Raw genomic sequence first — 15,258 nt, 5'->3', positions numbered from 1 at the left:
TATCGGATGGTTATTCTAGATAGTATGGTGATGTTCATTTTATTCATGGACCAAAAATTTAAAACAGAAATTATTTTTTTCATTCTTTAAAAATATTTCGATTATTTACAAAAAATATAAAAAAAATCACTTGACATAAAAATAAACAAATTTTAACAATAAAAATATTTTATTTTTTTATTATATATACAAAAAATAGAATTAAGCGTTTAAATTTTTTTAAATATATTTAATATCTTATTCTTGTCGTTACTTTATCAAATTCGTCGTTTTATTTTTTGGTTTATTTTTGTGAGTAATTTATTCCAATTAATTTACAGAACCTGAAAAGAAAAGCCATTTAGATCATTATTAGTTTTTTAATGCTAAAACATAATATAATTTTCAATTTATTGATAAAACAATTGTATCAATAAATAGTTAAATACTATTCATTCTAACAGATAAATAATTATCTTTTTAACAGTAAAAAAAAGGATTTTGTCGAACTTTTAATTTTTAATATTAGAGTGGTAGTAGTGTTTTATTAAAATATAAATTATTGAGGTGTTATTAGTTTTTTAACTAAAAAAATAAAAATTAGACTATTCGATTTCTTTCGATTTGTGATAAAAAAAAAATTAAAAATTTTGAAATACAGAAATGAAATGATCCAATTGAGAGAGGGGTCAACCTAAAGGTAAAGCATGTTGTTTTTTTGGCAAACAGCTGCTGGTGTAGTGTGCGGTACCCTGTGATGGATATAGAAACTTAACTGCTTCTAACCAAGCAACACAGCCCCTAGATATTCAGCATCCATATCTTCATCTATGCTCCAACTTCATCATTCTCTCTAGCTATATTAATATCCACTATTGTTTACGCTTCCATATGGCTCTTCTAATTGTACCTCGTTGGTTGCTGTCCCTTGTTCTTCTCCTTCACTTTCTGTTGTGTTGCTTAGGAGCAAATGTTGTCACCGTTAATGTTGCTGCTGCCAAGGGCCTTATCAACACCGGCTACCTTTATCTCGATGTCAGGTCAAACTATTTACATGTCTTTTCTTTTCGGCTTAAACTTTTTGGATAAGAAATTTTATGACACATTCGTGTTTATTCTTTCTAATCAAATAAGTAACTAATAAGGAAACTCAATGTTTTTTGGTATAATAGAACTGAGGAGGAGTTTAGAAAAGGGCATGTAGATGCTGCTAAGGTCGTTAACATTCCATACATGTTGGATACACCTAAGGGTAACAATTTTTTTTCATCATCATAACAATGGTAGGACTTCAGTGAATTGAGATTTCTCAAGTTTTGATTTTGGGGTGCAGGTAAGGTGAAGAATCCAGACTTTCTAAAAGAGGTTTCATCTGTTTGCAACAAAGAAGATCATCTTATTGTGGTAACTCTTATCTTCTTCCTTATCTTGGATTTTCAGTTTTTTTTTTTTTTTCTCTAACATTTTCTGGTCTGTATTTTAGGGTTGTCAAAGTGGAGTGAGATCTTTGTATGCAACTACCGATCTTGTTGCTGATGTAAGTGTAGTTCATCCCTCATATTAGATAATGTAGAAGCCATTATCACTCTGCCTCAAATATATAGCAGAGGCTATGCTTATTTGTGTATTATAGGGTTGTATTATCATGTTGTGTATGTGACTTTTATGGATGAGAAGACTAATAACTTTGTGTTTGATGTGAATTTGTAGGGCTACAAGGATGTGAAGGACATGGGAGGGGGTTATATGGAGTGGGTCAAAAACAAATTTCCAGTGAAATCATCATTAGGGAAAGAGGATCTCTAAAGTGTAGTTGATGATAGGAACATGTTCTTCATCTTTGACTTGTACAATTGAAATATGTAGTTTTTTTTATTAATTATTTGTATCCAAAGTGTTTGGCATACACAATACTCATTAATTACTTGTGGAAGTCATCTGAATCAGGGTTATAACTTTTTGTAACAGTTCTGCTTACAACATTTATGTTGAATAGTACTGTTACTTTGAAGGTTGTAACTTTTTTGTTTCTATAGTAAATATAGACCTTTAAGAAAGAAGACCAGCAATCTTGAAGAATATCAGAATAACATCATGTAGCTCATGGATCAAACTCTGTATAGACTTGGAATTGTTTGAACTTTTCAAATGGGATTCATTGGACTAATTAGTACAAGGATGAGAATCAGATTAATTTGGAACTAAGCATTTCCCAGTAAGATAGTTTTCATGTAAACCCAAAAGAGAATATTGAGTGAGAGAGGGTAATAAAATTTAACTATCTATATACTCTTTTTATTAGCTTAAGTTGTTTGAAAGAAATAGTTTTATGATATGATATTTTTTATGATTAAAAAAATGTGTAGAATTTAATCTTTGTTGTCTCTTAAATAGGATAGTTAATAGTTACATTTGTTCTGGTAATTGTGATTTTTGCATCACTTTTAGAAAGATAACTTTGTTAATAGGCAGCATGAAAAAGGCAAATAATAATAACCGACAAAAAAATTTTTCTTATAAAAGATCAAATAATAATAACAATAAAAGAAATATGATAAAAATAACAATTAATTAATAATTATAAAATTATTGGGTTGGCTATACACATAACATATTCACAAAATTGGTCCATGCATGTTGGATCTATAGCATGGGGTATTGCCATATTGGTCAAAAAGTAATCATAATAATATTGAATGATGGTTACAGATCCAAGTTGATAGTGACTGAGAAGGGTAGGAAGATCAGTTAATGGGACCATAATGCTGCCCAACTGCAACTTTAACTGCTACGTGAAAACAACATCACATGCATATGCTCCATTTTTAATCTTTCTGGGGACACAATTTTGTGTCACCAACTACACATCCACATTAATTAATGCATGTTCTTCATTGCATTCAAGACACCATACTCCATACCATCAATTGTTATTGTTATTGTGATTACTACTTTCAAGTTTCGTGACAAAATCTTATTGGGATTATGATGGAACCAATCGGAGAAGAAAGATCCTTGTCTGAAACACCAACTTGGGCTGTGGCAACTGTTGTCACTATCCTTGTTTCTCTTAGTTTCTTGTTTCATGGCACATTAAAGAAGTTTCTTAAGGTGAATCAAGATCTTCCCTTTTTTTCCATTGTCACTGTGTGTGTGATCCAAGAATTTCTCATGAGTTTTTCATGTAGTGGATGGCCAGAACCAAGAGAAAATCTCTGCTTTCTGCTCTGGAAAAGATCCAAGAAGGTAATATACATAGTACTATTCCCATAAACATTTCAAAATATGTAAAACTTACTATCAAATTTTGATGTCCATTTGAAGCAGAATTAATGCTGTTTGGGCTGCTGTCATTGATCATGGGTCATTGGATTATCTTTGTGGCGAAGATTTGTGTCAAATCATCAGCATTAAGCAGCATGTTCTTCCCTTGTGCAGTCAAAGACATTTCTGGAACAGCAGTGCAACACAATATTTTCTGGCATACTTCACACTATAATAACAGTGATTCCAAAGAGAAACTCCACATTGGCCTCCGAAATTATTGTCCTGAGGTACTACTTTCAATTCTTAATCAGCTAATGCAAGCAATCTAGTTTCTTTCAATTCTAAAAGTTTGTGACTTGCTTCTTCTTGTAGGGACATGAATCATTGGCTTCTTATGAGAGCCTTGAGCAGCTTCATCGCTTTATGTTTGTTCTTGCAATCACACATGTTACATATAGCTTTGTTGCTGTTGCCTTGGCCATGATCAAGGTTGATTCAGCAGTCATTGATCAAAACTTTCTTCTTGCTTTTCCTATTTTGTGGTTATTAGATACTAATATTTATGTCTTTTAGTTTCATTCAGATATATAGCTGGAGAACATGGGAAAATGAAGCAAAGACTATGGCTTTACAACAAAGCTTGCAAGGTTACTACTTTCACATTATATAACTTTTCATTGAGCTGATAATTAGTTTAGTTTGTTACTTCTGTTCTTTCTTTTTTGTTTAAATAACTCCAATCAAATTGTGTTAGTTTAGGTACTCCACAAACTACATCAAGCATAAGATTGAATCGGCTTACAACGTTCGTCTTTCACCAAACATCCCATCCCTGGAGTAATCACAAAGTTCTTGTTTGGCTGGTATTCTACATAGCCTTTCTTTCTTTTCTTGTTTTATCTTTTAATGTAGTGTTTGTTTAGATCTGTGAAAAGGACTAAAACATGGTATTAGCAATTCATTGTGAAAGGGTCAACACAATCAAAGGAAAATAGCATCTCATATACTGACATTGATGATCCTACATTGCTTGCAGCTATGCTTCAGCCGCCAATTCTGGAGTTCTATCAACTGTGCTGATTACATGGCGTTGCGCTTAGGCTTCATTACTGTCAGTATTCTTTTGTTCTTGAAAACATATGAAGAAGCTAATGTTTCTGCATTTTCTTATTCCTATATGTATATACTTTTCTTCTGGTGTTCTGTAGAATCATGAACTTCCCCTGACATATGATTTCCACAACTATATGCTTCGAAGCATGGATGATGAATTTCGTGACATTGTTGGTGTTAGGTAATTGCTCTAAGATGCATGTAGAGCCTTTCTTTAATTAGTTAACAAATTTAGTAACTGTATAGTTGGACTTAGCTTAATTATAATTGAATAGAGATATGATCAAGTATATATGCAAATATGCATATGATTATCAAAGCTAGCACATTGAAGGCTACCTTTATATTGAATTTCTTTGTTTTATTGTTTTTGGAAGTAAGAAATTGATAGCTTTCATTTGGACTTTTGACAGTGTGCTTCTCTGGATATATGCCATATGCTGCATATTTCTAAATTTTCATGGTAAGTTGCTGGGAGTATAAAACTTGGATCAAAAGCTTCTTGTTGAGAAAATCATGGTCTAAATTTTTCTACTCTCATTCAGGAAGCAACTTTTACTTTTGGCTTTCCTTTGTTCCAGCAATTGTAAGTCCTAACATGATGTATGTTGTGACTTATTCACTTACAATCTATCTTTTACACTCTACCAACTAACTTGTTTATTCAGTTGATACTCATAATTGGTACTAAATTGCACCGAGTGGTGGTAAAGTTGGCTACTGAAATAGTAGATCGTTGCCCTTATGTTAAGCCTCATCAGTTTAATTTGAGAGATGAACTCTTTTGGTTTGGAAAGCCAAGGTTTTTGTTGCGCTTAATACACTTGATATCCTTCTTGGTCAGTATGTATTATCATAAATTCTGCTTCCATTTTCTACCTTCCATTATTGCTTATACACAAAATTCTCTTAATCTGTTCATGTTTTCCTCTTCTTGTAATCTTGCAGAATGCGTTTGAGATGGCATCTTTCTTATGGTCCTTGGTAAGATAACGTTATATGATTAGACGACTGTATAAAACTTTGCGCGCAAACTACTAACTACTAACCATAACATTTCATTGCATAATCTTTTGAGTTGCAGTGGGAAATCAAAGAACCTTCTTGTTTCATGAAAAACAAAACCTTTATTGCAATCCGCTTATCATTCGGGTACATATACATTTGTTGTTGAACTTGTTTCTCAATACAGTTTTCTTCATGTGAAGTTGATAGTTGACAGACGTTAGATAACAATTTATTTCTCAACTAGCAACTTCATATGAAGATAACTACACGTGAGTTTCTACCATATAACAAATTTTGTTTCTTTTGATAACTATTCTACAGGGTAGTCTCACAAGTATGGTGCAGCTTCATAACATTTCCTCTATATGTTATCATCACACAGGTTAAGGAGATTCTTGTTGTTGTTGTTGTTCTACATTATTAGAAGTTGTTCTCAAAATGGTTGGTTATGTGAATGCAGATGGGGTCAAGGTTCAAGAAGTCAGTGGTGTCAGAGAATGTGAGAGAATCACTGTCTAAATGGCAGAGAAGAGTGAAGCACAAACAGAGTTCCCCTCAAGCACTGGTTTCTGAAACATCTCCATCATCGGATTCTGGTATCAACAATGCAAAGGACAAGTTAATCAGTGGGGAAGGAACCTCCTCTGGAACTAAACATGATTATTGTTACTCTCATCATCATTTTGATTATGTCTCTTCCAGAAGACAAAGAAATGAACCATTTCTTAGTCATGATGATGATGATGATGATTCATATCCTCTTCCACTTTCTTGAGATTACTTTGTTAACATTGTGATAATTGTGATGAATTGATTTGGAGAACTTAGCATTATTACGTCCAAAAGAATGGATGTGATTATAATTAAAACGTTTTACACGTATTAAAATTAAACTATAAAAATATATGGTTTTATAATATAAATTAAAGCTATTTTTACTTCCCTTAATCAAAATTTAACAATAATATCCAAGTAAATCCCAAAATATATTTTTTTTAATAGCAAACTGAAACTAGTTCTCATTATAATTCCAAAAAAAAAAAAGAAAACTTATGATTAGCCATTTTTAATGTGAGGTAGTGCAAAGTGATTGATTTATACACAAACTGTGAAACATACGCGCCTACAAAATATAAAGTAAATAAGTGAGATTTTCCAAAACTCTTAGGTAGCGTTCGGTGAAGAGACAGATACTGAAAGATCGAGACTGAGAGATAGAGACTAAGAGACAAAAATTGAAATAAGTTTTAGTATTATGTTTGGTGCCAAGTGAGAGACAAAAATTGAAATAAAAATAAAACTCTAATTTAATTTACACAAAGAATAAAATTAGAATTAATTAATTAAAATGAAAGTATTTTAAGTATAAAATATTATTAAAGTTTCAGTTTCTGTTTCTAAAAATATCAGTCTCCTGTGTCCCTACATTTTAGAGGCACTGAAATACTGAAATTTTGAAAACAGAGACAAATTTTAGTATCAATCTTTGAACCAATAAACATGATACTGTATCTCAGTCTCTTAATCTCTGTCTCAGTATCGTAAAACAAACGCTACGACATGTGTGCATTTTCCTTTATTCAAGTTAGAAATTAGAGGAATCCGTGAACATGTAGCGTGGCAATGAAAGCCATGCACATTAATCAAAGTTTAGTAAGGACACACAAGACACGACAATTCCTTTCACATGTTAGTTAAGTTGCTCACTACAATAATATAAATTACACGTAACTGCTTCATATAATTCCTCAATCACCGTCTATGCATATTCATGTGACTCCTATATACCACTTTTTGGCCTCGTAAATCGTGAGCTTCAATAACTTAATCCATGCATCATAAACTGTACACAAAAGAAAGTAGAGTTGCATTTGATTCTGAAAATATAATAAAACACTAAAAATAAAAATAAAAATATAAAAATTAATATTTTTATATTTTATTTAATAATAATTAAAATAAATTATAAAAATTTAATTTTTTTATTTAAAAATTTAAAAAATATATAATAATAAAAATATAAAATTTTGCTAACTTGTGGTTTAAAAATATAAATTAAGTATATCATAAAACAAATCTTTAAAAAACAAATTAATTAAATCTAAAATATAATTATAAAAAAATATTTTTTTATTAATATCTCTATATTTTTATTTATATTTCATCAAACAAATATAATTTTATATCTCTCTTACTCTTTGGTCTCTATAAACAAACGCAAAAAAAAAAATTAAAGACAACAAGGGGGTTGGCCACTAGTCATAGTTAGAAGGTGTCAAAGATGATGTAGTCATTATTTTGAGTAGGACTGGGACAACCTTTTCAATTAACATAACAGTTATAGAAGTAAAGTACATTTCTTAACAGACATAGTAATTATTTACAATAAATGCAATTCTAAACTTACTTCTTCTTGAAAATTCCATCCTTCTCTCTTTTTGTATAAAGAAAACAAACAACCTCACTCACATAATAGAATATATGATAATTTTCTTTTATTTTGACATAAGAATATATGAAGTTGATACAGAGAAAATAATAAAATATGGTTGTAAAAGAAAAAATAAAGATTTGAGATAAATTTTATATTATTTAGTTGGGTGAAATGTGTGTTTTGTATATGATAAGAACAACCTACTTATAAGGTTAAAGGATAAAATCTAAATATAATTGCAAAATCAATCTGATAAAGATGAACCTAAACCAATTTAATATCAAACTAAATAAAATCAAAAGCAATCACATATATAATATAGTAATATACTATGATATTATTTTATTATAACATTTTTATATTAAGTGATTTAACTATTTCAACAATAAATAAATTTATTCTTATCCAATTAGATTATTATCACAACTATTCTCTACAGTTAATAAGAAGATATATCATCAAACTATTTAAATTGGTAAAATTGCATCTATATATTTATTTATATCATATAAAAATTGATCTAAATATATAATAAAAAATAAATTTTTGTCATATATATTACTCTTTGTATTTGTATCACTTCAATAATTTTACATACATAATAATTTTGCAATTTTATAATATAAAAAATAATTAAATTTCTATAGAATATTAATGTGTCATATACTCATATACTATCAACTGTTATAAACTTTAAATAAATTTTAATATACTATTAAAAAAATTTTTAAATTTCTTCATTAATTAAATTTAGTACATACTGTTACTCAATTAAGTTAAAAAATAATGGTTAAATATAATTATTATGTACATTAAAATTGTATTTTTTTGTATTTTTTGAATAATTATATAAATCATATACAAATTGCTAGTCGAATGTTTTGTATAATATTTTTACATATTATCTAATTCATTTCTAAACAATAGAGCATGTTAAATCTACACTATATAGCATAATTAATTTTGCATATCACACAGATATATTAAACTAAACAATCATATTAGGTGTATACTAAAATTATTCATTAGTAGAATATACATTATAATATAAAATATACATTAAAAATAAATACAAAATACACATTAAATGCTAATAAAACTTCCCCATAAAAGGCTTTGGCTTTTTGTATTCACTATCAAGTTTTCTGGGTTTGGAAATGGGAAAGAGAACGAAACCAGTTTCAGAGTATCTAAATGCTCTCTCTTTGTTTTGTTTATATGTCAGAGTAGTGATTTCTGCAAAGCACAACACTGAAGCAGGTGTAGTCCCAGGCAAAATCAATGTTCATCTTGTTCCACATTCCCATGATGATGTTGGTTGGCTCAAAACTGTTGACCAATACTATGTTGGATCAAACAGAACTATTCAGGTTCCTCTTAGTCTCATACAGTTACTTGCATTGTCTTTTTAGTTTCTAGCCTCATTGGTGTATTGTGTTTGAATGTTTTTCAGGTGGCATGTGTTGAGAATGTGCTGGACTCTGTGGTTATGTCACTGCAGAAGGACCCAAATAGGAAATTTGTGTTTGCTGAAATGGTAATATATATATAGTATATGTTGAAAACTTATCTGCAGTTAACTTCGTGTAAAGTTGATTAAATGATTTGACAAACTTGACTAAAGTGTCATCTAACGGCTCTATTAACATGAATGGTATACTATGGCAGGCATTTTTCAATAGATGGTGGGTAGAACAAAATCAAGAGACACAAGCAATAGTGAGAAAGCTTGTGGATGCAGGGCAGCTAGAATTCATGTATGCAATTATTTAGTTAGTTAGTTAGTTAGTTATCTTTGATGTCAATGAGGAATGAATGTGATTGTGATGATGGCAGAAACGGTGGTTGGTGCATGCATGATGAAGCAACCACCCATTACATAGACATGATTGATCAAACTACATTTGGTCATCTCTTCATCAAGAAACACTTCAACAAGGTCCCTCGAGCCGGGTGGCAGATTGATCCATTTGGGCATTCTGCTGTTCAAGCTTATCTCCTTGGTGCTGAGGTGTGTTGTCTTAAATTGGAATGTTAAGTGTATTAAATCCTAATTGTGAGAGTGGTTGTTCTGAACAAAAATGAAAACTTTGATTTGATACTGTTCTTGCAGCTTGGGTTTGAATCTCTACACTTTGCTAGGATTGATTATCAGGATAGAGATAAGCGAAAAGTTGATAAATCTCTCGAAGTTGTGTGGCGTGGATCCAAAACATTTGGATCTTCAGCACAGGTCTTGATTGGAACTTGTGTACTCTCAATCATTTCTTTAGCTTAAAAATGACTAATTCTGTTGATTGTTTTCTGCAGATTTTTGCCAATGCTTTTCCGGTTCATTATAGTCCACCAGCAGGTTTTCATTTTGAAATCGACGATACCTATGATCCCATCCAGGTTCTAACATTCTAGCTACTACTTGAAAGTTGAAACCTTTTGGATTATTGCAGATATTTTGTTAAACCAAGAGGCTCATTCATGCTATGTTACAATCTGCATGCAATTTTCAGGATGATCCTCATCTATTTGATTACTATGTTAAAGATCGAGTTGAGGACTTCATTGCTGCTGCTGTTGCACAAGTAATCCCATTATCTACAAGATCTTATGCTAATGCATAGTGCAATTTTCTTAATGTTCATTCCTGCCATTCAAAATTGAATAAATATAAAAGGAGGTGTGTTTAAAGTTTAAAGTTTGCTTGTACATATAATAGGCAAATGTGACTAGAACAAACCATGTTATGTGGACAATGGGCGATGATTTCCAATACCAATATGCAGAAACTTGGTTCAAGCAAATGGATAAACTAATTCACCATGTTAATAAGGATGGCAGAGTGAATGCTTTGTATTCTACACCATCACTTTACACTGATGCTAAAAATGCAGCAAACCAATCATGGCCTCTGAAAACTGATGACTACTTTCCGTAAGGATCTGTTTAAGGTTCTTTTGTTAATGAAGCAGCTCATGCTCTTATTATTGATGATGATTTTATTTTTTAGGTATGCAGATAGAGTAAATGCTTATTGGACAGGATATTTCAGCAGTCGCCCTGCATTTAAGAGATATGTTAGGATGCTGAGTGGATACTATTTGGTATGATTCACATTGGTTTAATGATTTCACACTTCTTTGATTCTTATCTTACTCGGAGAAAATAAAATCAGTCTTTATGTATTGTATATATTTCTTAAAATATTAAGAAGAATTGCAACAGAATATGTAAAAGAAGCGAAACTAACAGCAGCTTTTAGCACTTTCAATCTTATAGAAGATTTGGTCCTCAACATACAACAATCCTGAACAAATGATCATTGCCAATATTTCAATTTTCGATGTAGACAGCGCGTCAACTTGAATTCTTGGCTGGAAAGAAAACCACAGTAAGCCACACTTATGACCTTGGAGATGCTCTAGCAATTGCACAGCATCATGATGCTGTTTCTGGTACTGCCAAGCAGCATACAACTAATGACTACATGAAAAGGCTCGCTATTGGAGCATCTAAGGTCAGCAGCATCAAATTTTGAAAAATGATCATAATCTATTTTTGTGTCCTACATTAGAATTTGTTTTCCAGTAATATAATTCTCCACATTGGTTTCTTATAGGCTGAAGCTGTCATTAGTTCTTCTTTGGCTAATCTTGCTAGCAAGAATCCTGGAGTTCATCGCTCAACACCTGCATCGGTATTTTCCCAGGTAACTAATTCCAAATCATACTACGGTTATGGAACAAACGTTCATCTTAACTGAATGATTTAAGCAGTCAGCTGTCTTGTCTATGTACCCTGCAAAATCATATATATAAAAACATGTTGAATGACATTCATTTTTAGTACTTGATTATCCAACTTATGTAAGATGTGTCTTTGAAGATTATGAAGTTGATCCTCATATTTTGCTTTCTAATCTGTCATTTGATTTTATCAGTGTCAACTACTCAATATCAGTTACTGCCCACCAACATCAGACAATAATCTTCAAGGAAAAAGTTTGGTAATGTTATTACATTTTTGTTTATGAATGTTGGTTAAATTTTTGTAATTTTATTATCATATCTTAATGCTTGATTCCAGGTGTTAGTGGTATATAATCCACTTGGATGGAATCGTTCTGATATTATCAGAATACCAGTGAGTATATGTTTGCTTATATTATTGTGGTTACTTTGTACATTTTTGCACAATGTGACTAGAACTATTCTCTGCTTTTAGGTTAATGATGCTAATCTTGTTGTCGAAGATTCGTTCGGGAATAAGGTCGAAACACAATATGTGGAAGTGGATAATGTTACAAGAAATTTAAGAGAATTATATGTCAAGGCCTATTTAGGATTCTCACCAAAGCAAGCCCCAAAATACTGGCTTCTGTTTCAGGTGTCAGTGCCTCCTCTTGGATGGACTACATACTTCATTTCTAGAGCACTGGGAAAAGGTATCGTGCGAGTTTAATTTTGATTCATGAACTGTATTTAATCGAATTGATTCTTTTGGATGATCATATAAGCAGTAAGGCTAAAAGGTTGTTACTTTCGTTAATGTTGAGTTACATAATTCAATGTTTGTAAAAAAAAAAAAAAAATTCCCAGTTCTGTTTCTCATCTATATTTTCTGCTTCTGATATGCCTTTGTATATTGTCTTGAAATTTGAGTAGGCAAAGGTAGAAATGGATTTGTCTCATCACATTCAATCATTCAGAAAAACAAGACCATTGAATTAGGACCCGGAAATTTGAAGATGTCCTTTTCTTCCGAGTCTGGAAAACTTGAAAGGATGTATAATTCCAGAACTGGAGTAAGTAAATTTGCATGTTTATAAGGCAAACAAGAATTTCCATTTTTTTTTTAATTATTGAGGTGTCATTCATGATAAATTTCACAACCAAAAAACCTCTACAATATTTATTTGTTAATGAAAATTGGCCTTCAACAAATTCATGCACCAAAGAAAAGGTTCTGGTTGACAAACCAAATTTTCCAGGTTGATATACCAATTCAGCAAAGCTATCTCTGGTATGGCTCTAGCGATGAGTCGGATCAGGTATTTGAATTTGATTCAGAGAGTACTCATTCCAATGACAATTAAACTAAAAGAGTGTTTCTTCAATATCAGTGTGTGTTTTTTCTCTAGGCTTCTGGTGCATATATATTCCGGCCTAATGGATCCTCTCCAAGTATTGTTTCAAGATCAGTAAGTTCCGGCTAGTGTACCAAAACTTAAATGTTATAAGGCTTTACATTTTTATGCAAGATATTGTGGATTAATATGATATAATACAGGTGTCCTACAAGGTAGTTCAAGGACCACTAGTTCATGAGGTACATCAGAATATTAGTTCTTGGATTTACCAGGTTAGAAAATCTTATTATATATCAATTTATGTTAGAGTTTTGTTCTTAAGATAAGTTGCATGATTGGCTTATTATTTGTTTATGATAGGTCACTAGGCTCTACAGAGATAAAGAGCATGCTGAAGTTGAATACACTGTAAGTCACTTTAGCACTATGCCTTTGTTTGGATTATGAACAGATAAGGTAATGAGTTAAGACAAATTCATTTGTGCAGATTGGTCCAATTCCCACAGATGATGAAGTTGGGAAAGAGGTGATCACAGAAATGACATCAAATATGGTTACAAACAAGGAATTTTATACTGATTCTAATGGAAGAGATTTTCTCAAACGGGTAAACTCTTAATTACACAACTTTTCTTCCATTGACAAAGAAGAATCCGGTGATGTAAACCGAAAAAAATGGTTATGCAGGTTCGAGGTTATAGGGAAGATTGGCCCCTTGAAGTTAATCAACCTGTAGCAGGAAACTATTATCCAGTAAGGCCTTCACTCAATTTATTTTTCATGTTGCTAATGATTGGTATTTGGTTTTTCTAAAAATGTTTTATCTTTACCTGTGTCTCCCTTTGCAGCTTAATTTAGGAATTTATATTAAGGATAAGAAGTCTGAATTCTCAGTCCTAGTTGATCGTGCCACTGGTGGCGCGAGCATTAGAGATGGTGAGGTGGAACTAATGCTTCATAGGTACAATACCAAACAACATGAAATTGCATATTATTTCAGTAAGATTTCATTGTATGCAGAACACTCATAGCTTATTTTTCTTACCACACAAGGCGAATGCTCACCGAGGATGGCAGAGGAGTAGGCGAATCACTTGATGAACAAGTTTGCATAGATGATAAATGCCAAGGGCTAACAGTATGCCAACATCACCGATTAGTTTATATTTTTACACAACCTCCTAGCTAATTGATTCAATGAAAAAAGAATGTTCATGTTAAGGCATATATATGTTTGACTGAAATGCAGATAATTTTAAATCACTCTGAAGTAAAAACATTCTTTGTATTAGGTAAGAGGAAACTATTACATGAGCATCCACAAACTAGGAGATGGTTCGCGCTGGCGCCGTTCAACTGGTCAGGAAGTTTACTCCCCGCTCTTATTGGCTTTTACACATGAGGTATGCCTTCATACTATGACATGATTTACTTGATATGTTATGCTACATTTCATTGCCAATTTGCCATATAACATATATTCGATGTTGAATAATTGATCAGAACATAGGAAATTGGAAGTCCTCATATTTGAGCAAAGGAACTGTGATGGACCCAAATTACAGCTTGCCTCCCAATGTTGCTTTGATAACTCTTGAGGTACACTTAGCTACACTTAGCTACAATAGCTTTCTGCTCTTGCATTGCAGCCGTGCGCGCGCAATTCGTATGCACGATCTCTTACTCAATGCATTTTGCAGGAATTGGATGATGGCAGTGTGCTCCTCCGTTTGGCACATCTATATGAGGTATTATAACTAATTAGCAGGAATCACTTGATGCTAACTTTCTTTCTGCTACCGAATTACTCAAAGTTTGTCTCATGTTTTTTCAATGCTAAACCAGCAAGGTGAAGATGCTCACTATTCAAGTTTGGCCAAAGTTAAATTGAAGAGAATGTTTGCCTCAAAAAAGGTAACTTAACACTCTCCCATAGATGAGTACAATGTGAAGTTTTTGCCGTCCAAGTGAAGAACAATTTTGGTTAAATGTTTGATTGGTAATTAGTGCTTTTTCCTCAAACATTTTGTAGATAAAGGAATTAAAGGAGGTTAGTTTATCAGCAAACCAGGAGAAGTCAAACATGAAGAAGAAGACATGGAAGGTTGAGGGCGACAAGGGGCAACAACCACCACCACTTAAAGGTGGACCTGTTAACAGTTTCCATCTTCTTGTTGAGCTTGGCCCTATGGAAATACGTACATTCCTCTTGAAATTTTGAAAACAATGTACATAACATTAATTAGTACAAGGATCTTCGTTAAAACAAAAATCAGCATCTTATGAATAATAATAATACAAAAGCCAAATTGAGATTTTTAATGTCGGTCCAACAATATCATATCACCATTTTATTTAGGATGTTTTTTTTTTC

The 15,258-nt window shown here is 31.9% G+C and overlaps 3 protein-coding genes across 3 annotated transcripts; all 3 read left to right on the top strand.

Annotated features, from left to right (window-relative positions):
- The first annotated feature begins 678 nt into the window (after nt 1-678).
- LOC130982640 (thiosulfate sulfurtransferase 18-like) lies at nt 679-2,237 on the top strand. Its single transcript, XM_057906684.1, has 5 exons — nt 679-1,019; nt 1,152-1,231; nt 1,313-1,383; nt 1,463-1,516; nt 1,690-2,237. The coding sequence occupies exons 1-5, from the start codon at nt 871-873 to the stop codon at nt 1,783-1,785; spliced, it is 450 nt and encodes a 149-aa protein (XP_057762667.1). The 5' UTR covers nt 679-870; the 3' UTR covers nt 1,786-2,237.
- A 727-nt stretch (nt 2,238-2,964) lies between these two features.
- On the top strand, nt 2,965-6,157 carry LOC130983173 (MLO-like protein 4). Its single transcript, XM_057907360.1, has 15 exons — nt 2,965-3,090; nt 3,168-3,225; nt 3,307-3,533; nt 3,619-3,735; nt 3,830-3,893; nt 4,006-4,109; nt 4,283-4,357; nt 4,455-4,540; nt 4,773-4,822; nt 4,905-4,945; nt 5,028-5,198; nt 5,308-5,343; nt 5,444-5,511; nt 5,689-5,749; nt 5,828-6,157. Exons 1-15 carry the CDS (start codon nt 2,965-2,967, stop codon nt 6,140-6,142), a joined length of 1,599 nt encoding a protein of 532 aa, XP_057763343.1. The 3' UTR covers nt 6,143-6,157.
- A 2,801-nt stretch (nt 6,158-8,958) lies between these two features.
- Nucleotides 8,959-15,184, top strand: LOC130980309 (alpha-mannosidase-like). Its single transcript, XM_057903999.1, has 28 exons — nt 8,959-9,171; nt 9,255-9,338; nt 9,470-9,558; nt 9,638-9,812; nt 9,915-10,034; nt 10,112-10,195; nt 10,309-10,380; nt 10,515-10,729; nt 10,806-10,899; nt 11,145-11,312; nt 11,415-11,504; nt 11,736-11,801; nt 11,882-11,938; nt 12,020-12,239; nt 12,460-12,599; nt 12,786-12,845; nt 12,936-12,995; nt 13,085-13,156; nt 13,245-13,292; nt 13,372-13,491; nt 13,572-13,637; nt 13,733-13,845; nt 13,938-14,022; nt 14,177-14,287; nt 14,388-14,483; nt 14,585-14,632; nt 14,730-14,798; nt 14,917-15,184. The coding sequence occupies exons 1-28, from the start codon at nt 8,959-8,961 to the stop codon at nt 15,103-15,105; spliced, it is 3,024 nt and encodes a 1,007-aa protein (XP_057759982.1). The 3' UTR covers nt 15,106-15,184.
- Nucleotides 15,185-15,258: the final 74 nt, after the last annotated feature.

This window comes from Arachis stenosperma, chromosome 5, assembly GCF_014773155.1.
Source record: "Arachis stenosperma cultivar V10309 chromosome 5, arast.V10309.gnm1.PFL2, whole genome shotgun sequence".
NCBI lineage: Eukaryota > Viridiplantae > Streptophyta > Magnoliopsida > Fabales > Fabaceae > Arachis > Arachis stenosperma.
Note: the sequence above shows the minus strand (reverse complement) of the source record. Positions and strands in the feature narration are given on the sequence as shown.